Genomic DNA, 23,531 nt, shown 5'->3' on the forward strand with positions numbered 1-23,531 from the left:
TACAGTCTTTTTTTCTGTTGAGTGATTTGAACTTAAATCATTTGTTTTATATTTCTCTTAGGAAAATAACCTGGAAGTTTTCACACTCTGGATCAGATAATTTCTTACGCTTTGGGGTTCTTTTTGAATGTTGTTTTCCCCCTCCTTTGTTTACCCTTTAGTTTTGGGTCCTACCGAACCCATTGAGCATCATGATTGTAATTACCCCCGGAAGCTGTGGTTTGCTCATGTCATGCCATATGTGGCTGGGCTTCTACAAGCTAATCTTGAATCATCCATTGGTTTGAATACTAAATGTAGCCACCAGGACATTTCTTATGGTTCTGTTGGGTCATGAAAGGTGTCCTCGTGAGGAAAAGTAAATAGAGTCTGAAGCAGATGCACTGTCATCACATCCTGGTGTAAAGTTGACAGGAAGAAGTTTAAGGACCAATTTTTTTTGAGCAATGGGCTAGAACCCTGACTCTGGGCTGTGGCATTTTCAGGCATGAAGAAACTATGTCAAGGAGAATGGAACTGTAACCAAAAACAAAAACAAAAAAAACAAAAACCCAAGTAGAATGAACTGTTATACAGTTTTAATTGGCAAATGTGTCTAAATACATTCTGTGTTCATATGAATATACAAATTTTTCTTAACTTACATTCAAATGACTGTGCGGCTCTACTTAGAGGTATCACTGGGACAACTCACATGTAGGCTCCTATCTCGGAGATGTTCTCTGTTCTCTAACCTGGATGTTTGGTGTATGGTCGCCTGCCCAGGAATCCAGACAGACAGCGTGCTCTCTGCCAGGCTTCAGATAATAAGAATCTACATTCGAGAGGACGGCCGTCTCGTCATTGAATTCAAGACCCATGCCAAATTCAGAGGTAATATCAGTGCAGTTTTTCCCCCAATTTTTTTTATTAAGAAACATGACAGGGGCACCTGGGTGGCTCAGTCGGTTGAGTGTTTGCCTTTGGCTCACCTGGGATCGAGGCCCGCCCTGGGCTCCCTATTCCACAGTCTGCTTCCGCCTCTCCCTCTACCCCTCCTGCCTGCTCATGCTCTCACACCCTGTGTCTCTTGCATAAATAAAATCTTTTAAAAAGAGAAACATTATAAACATAGACAAAAGGCAAAAGAGTAGAGCAATGAAAAACAAAGTCAACAATTGTTAACATTTTACTTTATAGGTATGCCTCCATACACACACGCATACCCATTTTTTTGTACCACATTTGAAAAGAAGTTGCAGACTTCATGTCAGGTTACCCTAAATCCTTCAGTCGACATCTGCTCAGAACAAAGGCATTCTCTTACACATCACAGAGCTGTCACTACATCCAAGATATTTAAGTTTGATCCAGTCGTATCTAGTTCCTATTCATATTCCCTCTCTTGCCTTACAAATGTCTTTGCCGTTTGTTTTTATATTGTTTTATATTAGTTTATATCTGTTTATATAAAAGGAATGTTGGGTCCAATCCGTATTTACATATTGTATTCTGGCTGTTACATTTTCTTCGTCTCTCAGTCTAGAAGTCTGTCTACTTTTATTTATTCATGACACTATATGACTGCATTTTTAAAGAGTAGAAGTGTCCTGCTGAGTAACCTTTACCTTTTCAATGATGTTTACAATCATCTCCCTCTACTGAGGACTTGAGTGGCTTTAAATGTAATTTTTTTTTAAGATTTTATTTATTTGACAGAAATCACAAGTAGGCAGAGAGGGAAGCAGAGAGAGAGGGGGAAGCAGGCTCCCCGCTGAGCAGAGAGCCCGATGCGGGGCTCCATCCCAGGACCCTGAGATCATGACCTGAGCCGAAGGCAGAGGCTTTAACCCACTGAGCCATCCAAGCACCACTAAATGTAATTTTTTAATCTGAAACTGATATTTCTGTTATAAACTACCAAGACCTTTCTGCCTTTAAGAAACATGTTTTTGGGGGCGCCTGGGTGGCTCAGTTGGTTAAGCAGCTGCCTTCAGCTCAGGTCATGATCCTAGCGTCCTGGGATCGAGTCCCACATCGGGCTCCTTGCTTGGCAGGGAGCCTGCCTCTCCCTCTGCCTCTGCCTGCCTCTCTGTCTGCCTGTGCTCGCTCACTCTCTCTCCCTCTGTCTCTGACAAATAAATAAATAAAATATTAAAAAAAAAAATAAACATGTTTTTGGGAATTCAAAACTAAGTGTCCTTGACATTCATTGCCACACAAGGACCCCTGTTATTGTGAATACACCCACACCACTTTCACAAGGAACACTGGTGATGTTGACAAGTTGTGTGACCATCGCGTCCATCGTGAGTTGGCTGATAGGCCGGGGTGTGCCATGCCGTCCAGCCAGGGTGGAGAGATCCTAAGGTGTGAGGGGGAAGGTACAACCTTACTTGTTTGGTGGAAGGATATGAATTCGGTGCAGGCTTTAGCAGAGGGTTCGTCTCACGTACGAGCAGACTCACGGTGAAGTGTGTTGCTTCCCCCTGAAACAGGACAGTTTGTGACGGAGCACCACAGCCTGCCGGACGCGAGGTCGTTCATACTGACTCCAGACCACCTGGGGGGGATCGAGTTTGAGCTGCAGCTGCTGTGGAGCGCTCAGACTTTCGACTCCCCGTATCAGCTCTGGAGAGCCACCAGCTCCTACAACAGGTGAGTGCGGGCTGGGGCTTGGGGAGACCTGAAACGCTCTCAGTCTCTTTCAGAGGCTTGGGATACGTGGCCTTGTCGTCGTCGTCTTCTTCTTCTTCTTTTTTTTTTTTTTTTTGTCAGAAGTTGGATTTCCGTTTTAAGGGGAGGGGTAGAAATGACCCTTTGACAAGTAGAGAAAGAAACAAAGTCAGTCGGATCAGCTTGTGCTGCGTAGATGAGGAGGTGGTTACCCTTACGACGCGGATATGACTAGGAAGGCTGCATATCACTTCTATTTACATCCTGTAGGCTAGAGTTTAGTCCCAGGACACAACTGCCTGGAAAACACGTCTAATTAATACCTTGGTGGGGCACCTGGGTGGCTCTGCTGGTTACGCATCCTTGGTTTCAGCTCCAGTCATGACCTCAGGGTCATGAGGTTGAGCCCTGGGTCAAGCTCCACGCTCAGCACAGAGTCTGCTTGAGATTCTCTCCTCCCTCTGCCCTGCCCCCCGCCCTCCTGTTCATGCTCTGTCCCTCTCTTCCTTTCTCTCTCTCTAAAATAAATAAATAAAACCATTTTTTAAAAAAACCTTAGTATAATAAGAAAATTTCCATCCAATCACTACCACTAGTTCAAAATCCAGGATCTCTGGTTATCAGGTCCAGATGGCACCCCTTATGGTCCAATCTCTGTAAAATAAATAATAAGATTTATTTCTCTCCTACACCAAAATAGAGGTAGAATAGGAATTGGTTAAATACGTAAACTATCTCATTTGTAAAGGGGAAGAATAGGAGAAACACTATTAAAACTACTACCATGAAAAGGATAATGAGGCAACCATCATAAATGTTATCATCCTCATTTTCTAGATCATGAAATTAAGACTGGTATTTAGCATGAAGTTCTTATTCTAGCTTTCTAGTTAAGATGTAGCAGGTTGTCTTAAGAATCACTTTCAAAAAGATTTCTTTGTGAATTTTAGGTTTTATATCAGATATTTTCTTAATAATGATTCCTTTGAAATCAATATGTAATAAACTTCAAAGGCTCTGCTTCCTAGAAGCCCATGAGATCATACACGTACTTTGTCCTAATTTATAGACACAGAAACTGTCCTCTTTACATCCTCTGCTGACTCCCCACGGCCTCCTGGATAAAGTCCAAATTCTTTATTCAAAGCCCGTGCCCTCCCCTCCAGCCTCATCTCAAACCCAACCTTCTGAACTGCATTAAATATCTCACCAACCCCGGAACCCACCCGCCCGTCAGTACCTCCTGGCCTTTGCAGTTCCCTCTGCCCTCCCTGCTCTTCCGTCTTGCAGACCTCGAACTCCTTGGAGCCCCAGCTCGAAGACTCAAATGCTGACCCCTCTGTGATGCCTTCCCTGACTCTCCATGCAGTGCTGGAAACCCCTCCTCCTCTTCCCACTTTGTTCCAGCTTATACTGGAACGCAGCTCATGTGACGTGCTCAAAGTAGGGTCGCATTTTCCATCAGCTTGTGAGCTCCCCGAGGGTAAAGGCATGCCTGATTGATCTTGAATCCCCAGAGACTCAGGTTTTAGTGCGTGGTAGGTCCTGAATAAGCATCCCTCAAGAGTTTAAGGAAAGGAGATAAAAACATATAGATAAATGGTAAAGTGTAGAACAGCATCCAGTTTGCTGTGCCATGTGCGATGTAAGAGGCACAGGATGCGGAGACCATCGCTGTTCAGGGAGGGCTGGGAGCTGTACAAGGCTTCATGGAGGAGGTGGGCAGCCCGTGCTCCATGATGCAATGAGAAAGGCCTAGTTGTAGGAAGGAGAGGAGGAGACCTACAGAATTCAAAACCTACCTCTAGGGCCTTGTTTGGCATATTTGCAGAGATAGTGAAGAAATGGACCTAAATCATATTTAGGGATGAGAAAAGTACGACTGTGGGGTTGGGAAGCCATGTACTTTGTCCTGCATTCATTTGTTCAACAAATATTTATTGAGCATTTTATTTACTGTGCCTTAGGGTAGGTTCTAGGCACAAGGATGCATCCATGGACAAAATAAAGATGCACACAGCATTTACAGTGAAGTACGAAGACACAAAACGTGGCCATAGTAAAAAGCATAGCAGAACATGTTAGAAAGTGGGAGTGCCATGGAAAAATGAAGGATTTATTTTTAAGAATTTATTTAGTTATTTGACAGAGAGAGAGAGAGCACAAGCAGGGGGAGAAGCAGAGGGAGAGGGAGAAGCAGGCTCCCCGCTGAGCAGGGAGCCCAATGCACAACTCGATGCCAGGACCCCGGGATCATGACCTGAGTCACCCAGGTGCCCCCAAAAATACAGGATTTAGAGCAGGCTCTGAGGGAAATCAGGAGTGATTTCAATTAGGATGCGCACAGTAGGCCTCGTCGAGAGGGTGTGTCTGAGCGAACACTTGGAGGAGGCGTGGGAGCTCGCTGGCCGGACTCCCGAGTCCGCAGCATGACTCGCACCCTGGGGAGGAGAGCAGGGAGGCCGGTACGACTGGAGGGGGTGAGCAGGAAGGAGGAGAACGGGTGGTAACGTCAAAGAAGGAGTGGGGGGCACCACGCAGGGCCTTGCAGACCAGAGCTTGGACCTTGGCCTTTACCCTAGAGCCACAGTAGGCTTGAGCGGAGAGGCGGCATGATCCCGCAGTGTGAAAGCAAGGGTTCCAGCAGGGACAGTTCTGAGTGTTTCTATTAATTACGGGTTACTATTCACCTTATGCGTGTCAATTTTCATGTAATTCAGATAGGATGTGTAAGGTCTCATCTCCCCTGTTCCAAGGTTTGGAGGAAGAGAGGGGTCATGGAGGAAAACAGCAGACATATGGACGGCCCGGCAGGAAGGGACTTAGAAACTCAGCTCTGAAAGTTTGCGTGTTTTGCTGAAGGTCATGGAACTGTGGAAAGGCAAAGGCAAGCCAGGTTTAGAGCATCTCGCAGTTTCCAGCTTCTACCGTTCCACTAAAATGACCCCAGGATGTGTCGTACAAGTTGTATTTGTTTATTTATCTAACCAAGTCTTTGCTATCACTTTATGAATAAATCAATAAATACAAAAGAAATGGGCAAACAACAAACTCAGCAAATGTGAGAATTCTCAGGGATTGTCCACAAGAGTTAAAATTACAATTCATAGCCCTACCGTCTTCATTCTGGGGACGGCAGCCTCCCAAGACTCTGGAATAATCTTCCCAAAGCCTCTGGCTGTCTGGCTGTCTTCCAGGCAGGCTCTCAGGGCGGGGGCTGCTGCTCCACGACAGCTGTGAGGGTGCAAAGGCTCCCTGCTCTTGGTGACATAACCTACAGAATCCTGTGATCCAGCACAAACAGGGAAATGCCCAGCGCTTAGTCTCCTATGAGAAGAGACATTGTTCTACAACCCCATGACAGGCTGGGTCTGTAGAGTTTGGAAGAGGAGCCCAGAAACCGAATGCTAAGGAAATGTGGGTGTGGGCATTCTCTGGAGTGGGGTGCCCTTTAACCCTGAGACATTGGCCACCACTTCTGTCAGAGCAGCCGCTTACCTGTCCATGTCTTAATAAATAAAATCTTGGGTTGCTGGGTGGCTCCATGTGTTAAAGCCTCTGCCTTCGGCTCAGGTCATGATCTCAGGGTCCTGGGATCGAGCCCCGCATCAGGCTCTCTGCTCAGCGGGGAGCCTGCTTCCCCCTCACTCTGCCTGCCTCTCTGCCTACTTGTGATCTCTGTCTGTCAAATAAATAAATAAAATCTTTAATAAATAAAATCTTTCACAGTCAAGAATGTGTTGAACGGGGCACCCATCAACAAGAAACACTAAACAGAAATTGTCAGACAAGTTTCATGGGAATCTAAAGGAAGTGGCCAGTTCTGTTTTATCTTTCCTTGAACCTTTTTACGATTTTATAAACAAGATGCCTCTCTCAGCTTTTCTCATGGAAAGGACTGGAATGGGGTAAAGTAGCTCTATTGAACACGTCTGGACAATACCCTGACAGTTGCAGTGACCGGTGAGGACTGTCTGAAGATTGCGTTCGGGACTCATAAAGCCTATCGATGCGGAGTGCAGATACCCCCGGAACCGTGTTGGACGAAGGCAGTGTGTCTGGGTGAGTAGATGAGCTAGAAGACGGCCTCTCACTGCAGTGTGCTTGCGTGTTTCCAGGAAGGACTACTCGGGCGAGTACACCATCTACCTGATCCCGTGCACCGCGCAGCCCACACAGCCATGGGTTGACCCGGGGGACAAGCCTTTGGCCTGCACCGCACATGCCCCGGAAAGGTAGGGAAGCCGGCAAAGCCTCACGGCCTGTCAGTTCACCCCCTCGCTCCCGTGTGTGTGTGACGGTGGCATCGGTCCTGCGATGGCTTCGTGGTCATTCGCACACAGACCAGGTGGCAAAACGCTGAGCCTCTGGACACCCACATTCCCAGCTCAGGTCAAGCAAGGCAGCACTCTCCCTTTTTCTGTCAGCTTTCTCACTACAAACAAGTATCGTTTTCAGGGTCTGGGTGGTGTCGTGGTTTGCACACTTTTGTGCTTTTTTTTAACCAGTGATTTCACGTTGACAGCGGCTCCCAAGCTAGTGCTGAGGTCTACCTGATGCCTAAGTATAAGAAGTCTCAGGCACAGGTTCTAAGTGCCGTTGCCACACGTTCTATGTTAACAAATTAACAACATATTAAATAAGGTGTTTTAAACAGAAACATGCAGAGAACGGGGCTAGGTATTGGCCAGTTGGTGAAAATGTGACGCATGGCTGCAAGAGCTCTGCCCTGCGTCTGCCCCGGGACAGTGGCTCGGTACTCACTGACACACATTCACCGTGACTTTCGAGAACATACTACGAATAATGAGAATCAACTCTACATTAGCCGGTACCCACCTCAGACCCGAGACTGTCTGCATCCGCCACACCTTCTCTCATTCACCCACTGTTGATTCAGCTCTTACTGTGTGCGGGGCTCTGGTCTGGCATGGAGACCACAGCAGAGCATTACAAGTAGCCTCTGCTCTCAGGCAGCATTTCTCTAGCGCTGTCTCCCCAGCAACTGGGCAAAGCGAAGAGGAAACATTGTTAAGAGGATGTTGAGGACAGGATCTGACATTACCATAGAGAGAATTTGGAACGTGACGTTCAAATTAAACTGAGAATGGGCCATGGGATTTGGCGATTGAGAAGTGAGTGGTAATCTTGACAAAGGGCAGGCCCAGTGGACTGAGGCATTAAAGCCTGATCAGACCATGAGAGACCCAGGAGAGACAGTAGAGACAACAAGGATAAACTATGCCTATGGTGTTTAATTATAATGAATGTCAGAGGAAAGGGACAGTGGTTAGAAATAGATACAAAGCCAAAGGAGGTCTTATTTGTGATTTAGAGTGGAAAATATTTCAGGGTGTCTGTTTATTGGTGGGAGCAACCCTATTGGTCTGTTAGGTGAAATGTAATGTTGCAGCAGGAGAGGGGGAAGTCTGCAGAGCCAAGCCTTTGAGCAGGGTAGGGATAGGTCCAAGACAAGAGGGGACGGGCCCACCTTCACTAGAAGCCCAGAGCTTTCATCCACTGGAAGAGGAGGGAGGGCCTATATGGATCTAGGTGAGGGGAGAATTTGTAGATTGGAGGACAGGGATGGCAAAGTAGAATCTGCTTAAATCTGTTTTCTCAAAAAACTGAGAAGCTGAGCCTCGACTGGAAGTAAGGAAGCCTGAGGTCTGGGAAGAGAGGAGGGCGTGAGGCAGTCATCTCAGAGTGGGGAAGTGGGCAAGGGTTGCCGATAGCAGCCAATCAGGCAGTGCCGAGAGCCCGATGAGTTCTAAAATTGCCGTCTCATTGACAATAAGACAAACTGTGCATATTCAGGTAGATACAATTCGATAACTTCCGACATACGTGTACACCCATGAAGCCACCACAACTAGCACAGTGACGAACACATCCATTTCCTCGTGCCCCTCGGTAGCCTTCCCTCCCACCCCTCCTGAGCCATTGCTTTGTCCGGGATCCACTGATCTGCCTCCATCACTACAGATTACTTTGCACTTTCTAGAGCTTCGTGTCAATGGTGTCACACAGGATGCATCCTTCTCCGACTTCATTCATGGAGCGCGAGTATTTTTATGACTTCCGTTGTGCGTAGCAGCCATCTGTTCCCATCGGTGCTGGTCGTCTCCCAGAGAACTGAGGTCCTCTGGTTCACTTATCAGCTCATCCGCTGGCGGGCATTTGGGTTGTTTCCAGGTGATGGTGGTGAGAAGTAAAGCCACCATGAACATAGACACACGAGCCTTTACATGGACATAGGCTTTCTGTTTTCTCGTGTGCGCACATAGGAATACAGTGGCTGGATCACATGGTGGATACATGCTTAACTTTCTAAAAAACTGCAGACAGTTTTCTTTTTTTTTTTTTTTTTTTAAAGATTTTATTTATTTATTTGAGAGAGAGACAGTGAGAGAGAGCATGAGCTAGGAGAAGGTCAGAGGGAGAAGCAGACTCCCCATGGAGCTGGGAGCCTGATGTGGGACTCGATCCCGGGATTCCGGGATCATGACCTGAGCCGAAGGCAGTCGTCCAACCAACTGAGCCACCCAGGCGTCCCTGCAGACAGTTTTCTGAAGTGTTTGTTACAGGGAACAAGGTGTCTACCTTCCCCCCATGAGTGTGCTGGTGTTCCCGTTCCTGGTCACAGTGGTCAGGGAGGTCCTGTGTGATTAGAGAGTGAACGAGTGGAAGTAACAGTAGGGGTGAGCGGGGAAGTCAGCAGGTGGTAGTTAGAGAGCGAGGTGCTGGGAAATGAGGCTTGGGGAGGTGGCACATAGTCGGACCGTGACGCGTGAGTGGCCACAGTCGGGTGGACAAGCTCTTTGGAGGCAAAGCTGTCAAGGAACTGAGAGCTGAAGGGTGTCAGATGATTCATCCCTGTGGACGCTAAAATCACCAAGATCCGTGGTAGGAGCACGGTGGTCAGCCAACTGAGGGAGGGAAGTGACTGGGAAAATGGTAGTTGGCTGCAATAAGGAGGAACAGAGGGCGAATAATCAGGCGACATATGCTGGGGGATTGTATTCACGTATTCAGTTTCTAAGTTATGAATATATTTTAGATAGAAGATCATCTATAAAACCTCGAGTAATAGAGCATCATCTGATAGGAATTCAACTGCCTGAGCGAGTGTCTCTGGGACTGGGCTACTGATGATCAAGTAGGTAATCGTAACTGCTGGCGACGTTAAACATCACGTATGGGGTGCAGACGGTGTGGGAGACTCTGCACTAAGCTCTTAACATTTACTTCTCACTGTAGTGTGCCCCACAACATTGACACCGTTATTCCCATTTTGTAACAGGTGAAAGTTGGAGTAAAATAAAAAAGAACGAGAACATTCCCAGTACCTTTTAGATACCTGTAGTGGCCTCCAGTTGCTCTGTCCACCACCTCCCCCAGCCGGGGAACCGCTAGAGTGATATTTGTCCTTATCATCCCTTGTTCTGGTTTCTGGTTTACCTCGTGTTGACTTGTGGATGACTTTGTGTGGTTTTGAGCAATATAAAAACGTCCTCCTGCACAAATTCTCTCTGCAGCTTTTCTTGTTTTGCTACTGAGTCACTTCTTGCTTCAGAAGTGTGCCAGCATTGTGTTGATTTGTGTACTGTGTGAGTACTGTACGGTGAGCCTCTCTGTCTAAAGTGTTCATTGTAGGGGGATGCCGCACGTTATTGGGCCATTCTGCTTGGTGTATAATCCCACATTCTATTGTGAAGAATGCTCTGTGTGTCTCTGAGCGTACACAGGTGAGAAGAGTTTCTCCCGGGGAGGTGCCAGAACTTTTTTTTTTAATTCTTTTGACATTTGAAATGGCAGGAGCAAAGGAGACACCAGCCCATCTGTACCCCTGGTGCTGTGTGGGCTTGGGGGTCGCAGAGGGAACAGTGTCATTGGGTCCCTTTACTGAGGCTTCAGGTTTGGGAGTCTTTGCTTTACATCAGGGAGATCATTACTTGTGGGGTCCCTGTTCTTCCCAGGGTGACTCTCCGTAGGGCCTACCCTTGCTTTGGATCATCTCTGTGGCTCCCTAGGGATGCATTAGAACTGCAACACAGAAAATAATCAAGGCCGACGCAGGGAACTCAGATTGAACTCAAAGGAACTGTGTCTCCTCGAATGCCTGTTTTTGTGAGGTCTGTTGGATCGTTTCACCTTGTAAATCACTGTCATCCCCTCTAGTCCATGATTTGCTCTGTTTAATCAGTAACTATTTATTGAGTATCTTAGGTGTCAGGCACTATGTGGAATCTGGTAATACCAGGACCAAGAAAAACCTGTTTTCCTGAGTCCGCTAAATGAGCTCTTGGTGCAACGAATGGTTACATCCAAGTTGTCGAAGCAGGGTCAGCCCTAGCTTGTGCCCGTTGCTCCTACGCTCCAAGATCCCCCCCGTACCCCACCTTCTCAGATCTACCCACTGCGGCACCTTCACTCAGAAGTAAGGAATAGTCAGGTGGACTCTGCCGCAAGTGTGAAGCACTGAAATTATCCCTCACGCATTGTTCTTTAACAAACGTGTGTGTCGGAAGCTTGGCTAGCAATGACAGTAAAACAGTGAGCGAGTAGACATCAGCTGTGACTCTGTGCAGCCTGTAACGGGTGAAGTGGACTTTGACCTGACTTATATTTTAAGTCACTTTATTTAAATAAAATATCAGGTCATGATAAGTACCGTGAAAGAAAAGTGCATGAAATAGTGGGAACAAATGATAAGGGATTTGACCTAGCCTGGAAGGGAAGAGAAGGAGAGTGAACTTCCTAGGCACTGTGATGTTTGAGTTGGCAAAGAAAGGCAGACAGAGGAGGAGCGTTCTTGCAGAATGTCCAGCAAGGTCAAAGTCAGGAAACTTCAAATTCATTATCACTAACCTCAAGTTGACCCGCAGGTCTTCTCAGCAGAAAACAAAATAGTTCCCTAACAATGGCTTCACTCTCTCACTCTTCTCAACTATTGTATTCTTTCCCACTCAAATTTGCTATATCTTCCCCCATTCTCACTCTCAGCTGATTATCTTGTGTCCTGTTTCTTGGAGGAAACAGAAGAAATCAGAAGAGAACTCACCCAAGCTCCTAACATCATATCTACCCCCTCCCCGCATCTGCAGGTACATAGCTATCCATGAAGGAACAGTCCTAGCTCCTACTGAAGCCAGCGCCCCCCTTGTGCACTGAAACCCAAATCCTCTCATCCGACTTTATAAAGAGCATCTTATAAGCCAGTCTCCTCTCTACGAATCACTCCAATCAGCATTAAAAACATGTAACTTCACCCATCTTTAAAAAAAAAGTCACTTCTTGACTTCATTTCTCCCTCCACATTCATTTTCCCTTCCCTGTACCTCAAGTTATCTCTCAAGAGTTGCCTAGACTTGCAATCTCCAGTTTAGCACCTTCCGTTCTCTATCTCTTGAGCCCACCGCAGTGAGGCTTCCGCACTCATCCCTTCACCCAGCTTGGTCTCGTCAAGGTCACCAATGAACTTACTAGAACCAGAGGTTGACTCTCACCTTTATGTCTTGCAACAGCTTTGCAACAGTTAACAGTTGTTCAGTCACCTCCTTGAAACACTGTCTTGACTCAGCTAGTGTCAAGCTCTATAGGCTTTCTTCTACCCACTGGGTTTTCCTCACTGTTTGTTCTGCTGGTTCCTCCTCTTCCCCATTGCCTTTGAATTTGGAGCACCCTAAGTGCCATGCTAGAACTGTCTCTTTTCTCTCATTTCCACATGGTGGTCTCACTCATCCTTTCTTCCTAAGGTTTTAAATACAAAGGAGCAACTTCATCCCGGGCTCACCTCTCACATCCTGACTTCTGCATCAGACTGACTGCTCTGCCTCTCTACCTGGCTCTCTTGTAGGCCTCCCAAGTTGAACATGCCTGTCGCTGAACCCCTCCACTTCCTCCACCAAATCTAGTCCTCCCACAGTTTTCCCATTTCAGGCAACGGAGCTCCATCCTCCTAGTTTTCCTCTCACAGAGGCCTTCTGTGACCGCCATATTTAAATTTCCAGCTGAACCTGTTCCTAGCATTCCCTTTCTCTGCCTCGTGTTTCTCTTCATCACCTGCTTCCTTCTCGTGTTCTATATGTTTTTAAATTTATTTCATTAACCGACTCTCTATTGGAATGTATTATCCCTGAGGGCATGTGCTTTGTTCACAGATGAATTCCTGTTGCTAGGACAATGTCTCTCACATAATAAAAGCGCAGTGAATATTTGTTGAATAGTGAGTCCCGAAGCAGTAGAAATACGGAGCAGAGAACCTGTCAAGAGACCTAACGAAGGCCAGTCTAGCTAGAGGAGCCTTAAGTGCCAGAGTCTGGGAAGAAAAGGACAGATTCCAAAGACCAAGAAAGAAGGCCAGGGAGGTTGAAGTAAGGAGTGAGGCAGGAGAGTATTGTTTAGCAATGTCTTAAAGAGTGGGACACAGGATAAATAAGTTTGGATCGGTTTGAAAGAGTCAAAGTTTCAGAGCAGGCAAATCTGGGAAAGAGAAGTCTAGGCAGGTCTCCATGGCAGTGAGCCCTTCAGCAGTCAAAGAGCAACCTTAGGGACCTTCGGAATGAGAGGACTAGGAAGAGCAAAGAGCAAAAAAGAGTTCTAAAGATGAATTAGATTATTTCTGCTCAAAAGAGCAGATTAACCTCATAATTCTCCAAATAAGTAAAGCTCTTCTCCTACACACATCGCTTTATTTGGTGATTATTTAGCACCTGCAACGAAACACGGTTCACAGTCCCGAGGAGGGTGGGAAGGGAGGACAGCACGAGGTTTGCAAAGTTGACCCTGCTCTCAAGGAGCTCTTGTTTCTCCCGCGTTTAGATTCCTGATCCCCATCGCATTCCAGCAGACCAACCGCCCTGTACCAGTTGTGTATTCGCTCAATACTGAATTTCAGCTCTGCAATAATGAGAAGGTGTTCCTGATGGACCCCAATACATCCGATATGTCCCTGGCAGAAATGGATTACAAAGGGGCCTTCTCGAAAGGTAAGTTGTTATATGTCAATAAAAATAATAATAATAATAATAAAAAGGTAAGTTGTTTCATTCACCTACAGAAAGAGACTCTGGCTAGACTTCAGATGCTTTAGGACGGGTCTCTGGACTATCATCTCTGCTCTGGGCTTTCAGGCAACTCTCCTGTGAAGATTCCCCTGGGCCTGGTTCCAGGACAGCCAAGGTTTAGTCAAGGAACAGAACCATATCCTTCCTTCATGTTGTATCAAAGTAAGGTCACATATTTGGTACTGTAATGACTGGCAGTGTGGTACTATGGAAAAACACTGGTCTGAATGGTAGGAAGACTAGGGTTTCCAACCAGATTCCAACACACTGTCTGACTTGGGGTAAGTTGATTTATCTCTCCGTTACTCGGAGAGAGATTGCAACATGACCCCTCCCTACCTACCCGCCGCAGTGTTGCCAAACGTCCGTGTACTCTCCTCTGTGCTTTCTCTACTAGAAATGGTTCCTCTGCCCCCTCCTTGCCCCAAACTGGCTTCCTTGATGTTTCAAAAGGATAGCCCTTTCTTTCCTTCAGGTCTCTACTTAACTGTTAACTGCCTCAAAGAGGCTTTCCCTGACCACACCAAACAACTGAATGTAGGCCTCCATATTTTTCACTTTCATAGAACATTATTCATTTTCATAGTGCTTCTCACCATTTTTAATACTGTGTAATATATATTACATATTTCTTTACTTGTTGCTTATGCCTACCACCAGACTGAGTTCCATGGGTAGGGACTGTGATCAGATATCAGATTTGCACACCAGTGCCTAGGTTCTCGATAAATATTGACTGAATAAATGAATGAGTTATCTGCCTTTCTTCCCTCAGTGGCCCCTTCTGCCTTTCTTCTTCCTTTAACCTTCTCCTCATATCTGGTTTTTCTGTCATCCTAAAGACACGCTCAGGTGTGTCTGCCCATAACAGAAAAAACAAAGCATCCCTCAGCCCTCAATCCCCTTCAAACTCAGTCTGTTTTCTCCTTTGCTTTTCTCTGAGAAACTTCTTCAAAGAGTGGGCAGTGAGCACACACAGTCTCTGTGGCCCTTCGTCTCCGTCCATCTGTAGCAGGCTGGGAGTGTCCCACCACACGTAGCTCAGAACTCGATTTTGTCAATGACATCAAACTTGTGGATCTTGACACTTATGTCCTGTTGGGTTTCCTTTGCCCAACAGACTCACCTGACGCCATCTTGCTTCTCTGGCCACTTGTCATGCTGTTGCCCTGGATCTTTGTCCTCTGCCACATCCATGTGATTGTCCCCAGGTTCCATGCATGGCTCCTTCTGGTCTTATTTCGCTCCTACCTCTGGTCATACCTATGGCTTGGCCCATCCATTTGTCCTGAACTCCCTATTCTCCTACTCCTCCACGGCCATTCCTTAAGAGTTGACCTTGCCCTGATGTCTCCAAACTTCATTTCTACATTTCCATATGTGGGTCTGGAACTACCAAGCCGCTTCAGATGGGTGTCTTTCAGACACCTAGAATGTCTAGAACAGGACTTGTTCTAGATGATGTTCTAGATGATGTAGTCATCATCATACTCTAGGTGCCCCAGGCAAAAACCTCAGTATCGTCCTCCACTTCTCCCATGCCTCTCATCTATCATTAAGATCAGTGAAATTTGACTCTCAGACATTTCTTGAGTTCATCCCATGCTTCACAGCTGTATGTTAGACACCTGTCTCTCACAGAGCGTTAGCATAGCCCCCAACCCAATCTCTGTGACTCTAGTCTCTTTGTCTTTCCTCCACTCTCCATGTTTCTGAAGCCCCTGTATGTTGATTTTACAACCCTGCTTAAAACCTTCCACTGTTCCCCATTTCTTAATACCCAAGTCCAGGCTCCCCAGCACCCCTAGCCTATCTTCCCAGGAGTCTCTCCTGCCAGAGCCTCTAACCATCCTCCTCTCTAGTCACACTGACCTACTCAGTGCCACATAGAAAACACTCTACACGACAGATTTCTGCTCAAATTCTCATCCTCCCATGTCCCAGATAGGAAACCTCGGACACGTTCTTTAAAATGAGGAAAATAATTGAACCTGCCTCGGCCTCTTGGGAAGAATAAATGAAATAGTATAAGGAAAGAAAGTAGAAGTAAAGAAAGTGCCACAGCAGGTACTAAGGAGACAATAGCAACACTAGGACCCGTGGCCTGCCAGCTTTCGGTATTTTGTGCCTGGACTTTCTCTGGTGTAGAACGCTCTCCCCAGTCTCCAACCTCAAATGCTCAAATGCCTACGACTCATGTTTGAGAATACTGGTCAAACAATATCTCCTCTTTAATCCTTTCCATGCCCTCCCCAGGCAGATCTCTGTGCCCAGCTATCTGCTCCTGTAACACTATGAACCTTCCTCACTGTGGCTCCTAGCAGTATAGTGTTGGGATAAGGGTGGGTTTTCGAGCCCAAGTCCCTTGACTTTGAATCCCGCCCCCAATACTTACTAGTTTTGTGACTTTCAACAAGTCACTTAACCTCAGTGCCTCAACTTCCTCATCTGTAAAATTGTGAGCACTACATGAGTTTCTTATATGGGAAGAACTTAGCACAGTGCCTAGCAAATAGTATGAGTTTGATAAATGTTAGCAGTGCTATTTTTAGCAATTGGTTAGGTTTTATTTCTGTCCTCTCAGCTGCATCTCTCTCACCTTTGTATCCCTTCTGCACTGCAGAGTCCGTGGCACACCTTAAATGCTTGATTAATGTCTATGGAATAAAGAAGCTAGAAATGAACGAATGAGTATTTTAAGGGCACATGGAACCATAAAGCTCTTCATAGAAAGACCCTAAGGGAGTGTGTTAAATCCTTCCTACCCTTGACATTTCTTTCTCTTTAATCTTAAAGTGTGACCCAATTAATGCCTCTCAATCTTTCCAGGTCAAATCCTTTATGGCCGAGTACTTTGGAATCCAGAGCAAAACCTTAATTCGGCTTACAAACTCCAGCTGGAGAAGGTCTATCTTTGTACTGGAAAGGATGGTCACGTGCCTTTCTTTGACCCCACGGGGACAATCTACAATGAAGGGCCACAGTATGGATGCATCCAGCCAAACAAACACCTGAAACACAGGTTTCTCCTGCTGGTACGCTAACCGTTAGTGTGGCATGGCTGACCCCTGAGCTGATTCCTCAGCTGGGAGTTCTGCCCCAAGCAGGTGGAACCCCACCCTTGGCGGTGTTCTCGGTTTGCACAGTGCTCTTGTTTCTCTGTGATCAGCTAACTGCGAGGACGGATTACCAAACGTGGTGGTTACAGTGGGCAACAAGACAAGCTACTATTATTATCATTAACGTCCCAGGAAAAGGAAAGTCAAGGCCAGTGTTTCTCAGAGTATGGACCCTGAATATCCCTGATTCCAGTTCAGGGAGTCCACGAGGTCAAAGCTACTTTCATAATAATATAATGATGCTTGCTTTTTTTTTTTTTCCCACTCTAATCCCCTCGTGAGTGTAGAGAGTATGAGAAGTTTATTGATATGGTTTCAAATTCCACATTGTAACTAATCTTTTTAAATACCACCTACTGAGTTTGATTTGGTATCAGAGAGAATATCCACAATTATCTGAAAAAGGTATGAAATCATTTCTCTCCTTTTCAAATACACATCCCTGTGAGGCCAGATTTTCTTCATATACTTCAGTCAAACTAACATATCACAACTGAGTCAATATAGAAGTTAATGAGAATCTAGTTCTTTTCCAGAGATTTGCAAAAGTGCGAAACAACGTCTGCTCTCTTTGAGGAGGTGGGGGTGAATATCGGGATTTGTTTTTTGAAAATGTTACTTATGTTAACACGTAGTGGGTTTTTCATTGCCACTTTAAAATGAACTAGAAAATAAGTATTTGCTAATTTTTCCGTGTTAATTTTAATGGAGTAAATATTGATAGTTATAAATCCTACAAACAAAAGACTTTTGGGGTCCTTGATTTTTAAGTGTGTGAGGGGTCCTGAGACCAAATGGCTTGAGAAATATTTGTCTCGACTATCCCACTCTTGGAGCTTCGAGCTCACGGGTGCCTCCAATGCCCTTCCTTGAAGGGAGCTGTGGGTGCCCCGAGGCGGTGGTTGATCTAAGGAAAGGGCTGCTGTAGCAGGAATTCTCCTGACCCAACCCAAGGCGGGAGTGGAGAGTACATTTCTCCTCCCAGTGACGGCCCCCTGCCAGGTCAGTGGTTCCATCTCTCTAAACCTTTCGTTCCTTTTCTCCTGAAATTCTAGGACCGCAGTCAGCCCGAAGTAACGGATAAGTACTTCCACGATGTGCCCTTTGAAGCCCACTTTGCCTCCGAGTTGCCTGATTTCCATGTGGTCAGTAGCATGCCAGGTGTGGATGGATTCACTCTGAAAGTCGACGCACTCTATAAGGTAAGTGTGCTGAGAAGAGGAGGCGCGTAAGGCCAAGGCTTGAAAAGCTACAAAAACGGAAAAGACATTATCTCCAGACTATTAGTCTCTTTTTGTAGCATTCTTGCTGGTGGGTCTTTTTTATGGGCGTTAAGCTTATCATTAGTCCCAATTTTTAAAAAATTTTTGTTTATTTATTTGAGAGAGAAAGAGCGAGAGAGAGAGCAGGGAGAGGGGCAGAGGGAGAGAGAAAACTGCAGACTCCCTGCTGAGTGCAGAGCCAGAGGCGGGGCTCCGTCTCAGGACCCTGAGATCATGACCTTGAGCCCAAACCAAGAGTTGAGCTTAACTGACTGTACCACCCAGGTGCCCCTATTCACCCCAGATTTGCATCATCTATCCCAATCGACCACAGCAATAATAAAATTCTTTAATTTGCCTACAGGCACTTGTCATTGTGCGTATCGGGGTGCATATGGCACTCTGGTTTTTCCTAAACTCTTCTGTGTTGCCTGTCTTTTTGGCTCCATGCTGCACCAGCTGGTTTTCACAGGCATGTGGAAAACATTTCACGAAGTCATAAACACAGTACAGCAATTTAGAATGACAAGAATTACTAATATTTGATCAGCAAAAGTACTCTAAATCCAGCAATAAATATGAACTCGCAAAATCTATTCCACTTTTTCCTGTCTTCAAGTAGTAACCCGTGACCTGGGAGTTCAGAACTATCCCTATTCCTCAGAAGTTAGTTCCAAACCATGGAGGGTTTCAGTGGGGGACAGGAAATGGCAGTACAGTCCTTGATTTAACCGCTCAGGGCATGACCCAGGAAGTGTTCAGATTTAGGAAACTTTGTCGGTGTCTGCATTTTACTCACAGAATAGGTATTTAGTGGATATTTGTTGACCGACTAGTTTAGCCAAAGTTCATCAATAAATAGTAAGTCAGCATAACAAACAATTGAAGGTCATGGGGAGTAAACATGGGTATTAATCCTATTACTTGGCTGATACCAGTAAAGACTGACAAGCCCAAGAATGTACTTAGCTAAAGAGACCATGAAAGATCAATTCTTAGGGGTCTCCTTACACAGAGAGGGCAACAGACAAGAATGTGGACAGCTGGCCCAAGATGATCCCAGTTTGGAAGTAAAATAGAACTTAGAGTATTTGGTTCAATTCTGGGCTAGGAGACACCAACCACTGCTCATGTTTCCATGGAGACCATTTACCAAGGCTTGTGGTCATTCCATTTCCTTCTTTAAGAAGCGGCCCGTGGGCAACGGTGACCTGGGTGCTTTGTCTCTCTGTGCCCCTCCCACAGGTGGAAGCAGGGCACCAGTGGTACCTGCAGGTGATCTACATCATCGGCCCCGACACCATCTCAGGGCCCCGGGTGCAGCGCTCTCTCACGGCGCCTCTGAGGCGTGACCGAAGGGACCTGGTGGACCCCAGCGGCCGTCTGACCCTCGACGACTCCCTCATCTACGACAACGAAGGGGACCAAGTCAAGAACGGCACCAACATGAAGTCCCTGCATCTCGACATGCAGGAGCCGGTGGCGGCTGCTTCTCTGTCCCCGACCGGGGCGTCCATCGGCAGTGCCCTTGCTGCCATCATGCTCCTCCTTCTGGTGCTTTCGGTGGCTTGCTTCCTCACCAGGAAGTGCCAGGAGCAGAGGAAGAAACCGCCCACGGAGGACTTTCTGGAGGAGTACCCTCTGAACACCAAGGTGGACGTGTCCCAGAGGAGCCCGGACAGGCTGGAGAAGAACCTGAGCAGACACTACTGCACGGTGCGGAACGTGCACAGCCGGGGCGCCGCCGAGGGCGCGTCTGCGTTCAAGGGCACGCAGCTGAAAAAGCTGAATCTGGAGGTCAGGGTTCACAACAACCTGCAGGACGGCACGGAGGTGTAGCCGAGGAGACGGATCCCGTGTGTATTTTTTTCTAAAATCATTTTTATAAAAACGGGGGTCAAATACTGGTATTTTTATAATCTTGCAGTTGAAAAAGGGAAAACTATCGCTTTGAGTGGCGGAAGGCACACATCACACGCATCAACTCACAACTGAGCTACCTCACGGGACAAAGAACCACCGAGACCCCAGAGTTCGGGAGCAGAGTTCCTTGGGGAGACCTCGTGCAGGGCGTGGGCGCTGCGGACGGCGGCTTCTGCACGGCTGGGCTTAGCGCGATCTCAGGACTGGCGGGGGTAGACCTTTCCGCTGGCTGCTGGAGCTGGGGGGACTGGGCTAGGTGCAGCGCAGGTCTCTGGGGCAGGGGAGGGGCGGCTGTCTGCTTCCTGGCTCACCTCCAGCTTGCTTGTCCTGGGGCTTCCCCTGGGCCCCGAGCTGCAGTGTTTGGATTGCTGACACTGATTTCATTCAGAATCCTGCAAACCAGCACCACCTGTACATTCGCTAATTGTATCCTCCTGACAGCTTTGCACACTGTGGCCTCTAACTGTCCTTTGCGCTTCCGGAGTCTTTCTGCCTGGGGGCTTCAAAGGGCCCTGGATGAGAGCCCTGTGCTGCAACTTTCAGGAGAAATCGCACAGCTCCCCGTGCCCAGACTTCTGGCACAGTGGACCCCCTTACAGAAGGGCAGACTGAAACCTGCAGAGAGGAGGGCCCTGACCAGCGCCTCGAACATATGAGTGATGCACGGCCCCCTCGGCCCAGGGGGACGTCCTCATGCCCTGCTGGCTTACACTGCACCAAGGACACGTCAGGACACCCTCCCTGACAGAGAAGGCTGCAAAACAAGATCCGTGCCCCTGGCCTGTCCATTCTATGTGGCCACGGATGCCTCTGAATCCCACCTCAGTGTCCCGCCGCCCCAGGCTCTACCCCGTCCTGGCGAACCCGTGTCCTTGGCTAGCTGCAAGTTCTGTAGTTTGCGAAGGTTTCGGAAAAGCAAGGGATTCATTCAAATAAAGCAAATTAGGAGAAACCCCAGCTCAGAGTGAAATCTGAGTTAACAGATACCAGCTGGGACTCCCAACGGACCACGTCCCAGCACTCGCGGCCGAGGAGGGCACCAGGTCCCGGGGACTTCTCTTTGGAGGGGTCTTTTCTGGTAGCTCAGGCACTTACTGCTGGACCACATTAGCACGCAACAAGGCCATAAACACGTGGCTTCAAAACAATGTAGTGAGCGATAAGCTCCAGGATTTTGTGCATGGTGAGCACACAGCACGCCTTTGTGTTTCTCATTCGGGTTTTGGCCGACTGGCAAAGGCACACGCATGTGCGTCGTGTTGTTTTGAAATGAAGGCACAATTTCATTCCTGGGGCGTAAAAGTCACACTCTCTTCCCGGCGCACGGCGCACCGTATCCACTAAGCAGACCACAGGGCAGGACGCCGCGTCTGGCTTGAATTAGCATGACCCCAGCTCTTTGAGAACATTCCACACCACAAACACTGGTTCTAGAAAGCCAGAAAGAACGGTTTTCAGCATCTCTACCTGACGCCAAGCCCCTGAGAAAAGGATCTTGTGAGCCGTGCCTCTGGTTCCTGGGCGGTGCCTCGCACTCCAAAAGTATCCGCGGGTGAGCAAGTGAATGGTGTCATGGGCGAGTGGTGGGGGAATCCATTCAGGAAGGGAGGTGAGAGACGGTGGTGGCCAGATCGCACGGGCAGATAGCAAAAACAAAATAAAAAACCCAAAACTGTCTCTTCTGCTTGGCTTATGAGTTAACCTCGTTGGAACAAAGAAGCACCACGTGACATGGGCATGGCTCCAGCAGGGTCTTGGTACGATGGAACAGAGAAGCCCTCAGGACGTATCAGCAGACGTTGAAACTGAATCAGCCTCCAGCGCAGGACAGTCTGACTCAGCATTCTGAGGTGAGTGAGGTCTTCAGGAGAGGCTAGAACAGGGTGAGCCCCGACTGGCCACGTGTTCCTGGACACCAGCTTGGGCAGTGTGGGGCAGAACTTGTGGACCAGCCTTGGGAGTATCCGGACTTGGTGTCTCACGGCTGGAGAGCTCATCAGCCTGGTGTGGAATCTCCTGCAGAACAATCTAGAAGGTTAACGCTAATCCTGCAAGGACACAAAACCTATCATTTGTGGAGCAACTTTCGCGTTGGCCTGTTATTTTTCAGTGTCCCCACTTGCCAGAACGCTTCCACACTGAACACTTCCTGTACCGTTACCTTCGCTACCATATCCTTGCTCATCCCTCCCCTCCCGCTGGGGAGGAAACGTGCACGGAGGAGCGCAGACATGTGCAGAGTGAAGCCACCACAGGGAGAGATGGAGACGGACACCTCCAGGTGCTTTCGGCAGCCTCCAGTACCCGGTTGTGAGCGACAAGGACGATCTCCTGGGCGGACCATGAGCCCGAGAGCTGTCTGTGTGAAAGGAAAGCCTGGGACTGTCCCTGCCGCGCCTCCCGTCCTGCTTGTCCCCGACTCCGTGTACTTGTCCGGACGCTAGGACTTCTTCAGGGATGCGCACTTACTAAGTAGGGAGTGTTGAGACTGATGCTGAGATTTACTGCTTTGGTACAGTTTCTTGTTTTGTTTTCTGTTTCACAGTAGGAATCCAATAATTTGGTCACCGATGCGAGATTCTATTTCAGTCAAAGCCTTCCCTTCAGTTTTTCTAACTTGCTCTCTGATGCCTCGTGTGCGTTTTTACTGATTTTCTGTACCATGCCATCCTGGGAGGAGGAACAAGGAATGCTCAGGGGTTGCGATGTGCTCTCCCACACTGGCTGCGAGGGTTGAGAGGGAGAAGGGTCTACACCTTGTTTCTGCCTCGCTGTCCTCTAGTGGTCCCCAGGCCTCCTGGAGGCCGCCCACAGACTCCGCGGCAGGGTGTGGAATTCGTGTCGGGACGTGCGTGCACAGTCTTAGGACATTCGGTGTCTGTGTCCTGTAGGTGTTCGTTGTTCTTGGATACGACACACGTGCTCAGACTGAGTGAAACATTTGTGGTGCTGTCAACCTGGTTTCTTGACTCAAATGATCTTTGTATTTCTAATACCGATTTGTGTGTTACTAATTTCTGGTTTCTCCAATAGCATATGCCATGATATAAATTTGTATTAATAAAGGACCGTCTGGCTGCATTTTTTTTGCCATGTTCTTTTTAGATCATTCATCTCATTCACATAAGACATCGCCTTTGAGGCGGCAAAATCATTCCAAAATTTGAGGCAAAGGTCTTTGGAAAAAACCTGCTGGAAGGGGTTGAATCTGAGACACACGTGGACCGAGCTATGAGTCAGATGAAGAAGAAGCTACAGTCCCAGATCATCATGGCTCATCTTCTGCAGTCAGGTGAAACCCCAGTAGGAAGAGAAATAATTCAAATCTCCGTATACCATACAATAGAATGATTATTTATGCTGTATTTATTACCATCAGACCCTCTGAGGATCCTTGATACAGTGTGAAAATGGCTGGTCCTTTGACGTGCTCACAAAAATTTATGACATGTCCCTAACTCACCCTGGAGAGATGACCAAGGCTCAGACAAGTTGATTGGCGT

At 47.4% G+C, this 23,531-nt stretch overlaps 1 protein-coding gene across 1 annotated transcript in view; it reads left to right on the plus strand.

Moving 5' to 3' along the window:
• Positions 1–23,109, plus strand: part of FRAS1 (Fraser extracellular matrix complex subunit 1) — a 413,592-nt gene extending 390,483 nt beyond the window's left edge. Inside the window, 7 exon segments of the mRNA XM_047719626.1 lie at positions 766–873; positions 2,478–2,637; positions 6,774–6,890; positions 13,480–13,646; positions 16,554–16,759; positions 17,899–18,045; positions 19,351–23,109. Of these exon segments, the coding sequence (XP_047575582.1) occupies positions 766–873; positions 2,478–2,637; positions 6,774–6,890; positions 13,480–13,646; positions 16,554–16,759; positions 17,899–18,045; positions 19,351–19,944 (1,499 nt within the window). The 3' untranslated portion in view covers positions 19,945–23,109.
• The last annotated feature ends 422 nt before the right edge of the window (positions 23,110–23,531 follow it).

Source organism: Lutra lutra, chromosome 2, assembly GCF_902655055.1.
Source record: "Lutra lutra chromosome 2, mLutLut1.2, whole genome shotgun sequence".
NCBI lineage: Eukaryota > Metazoa > Chordata > Mammalia > Carnivora > Mustelidae > Lutra > Lutra lutra.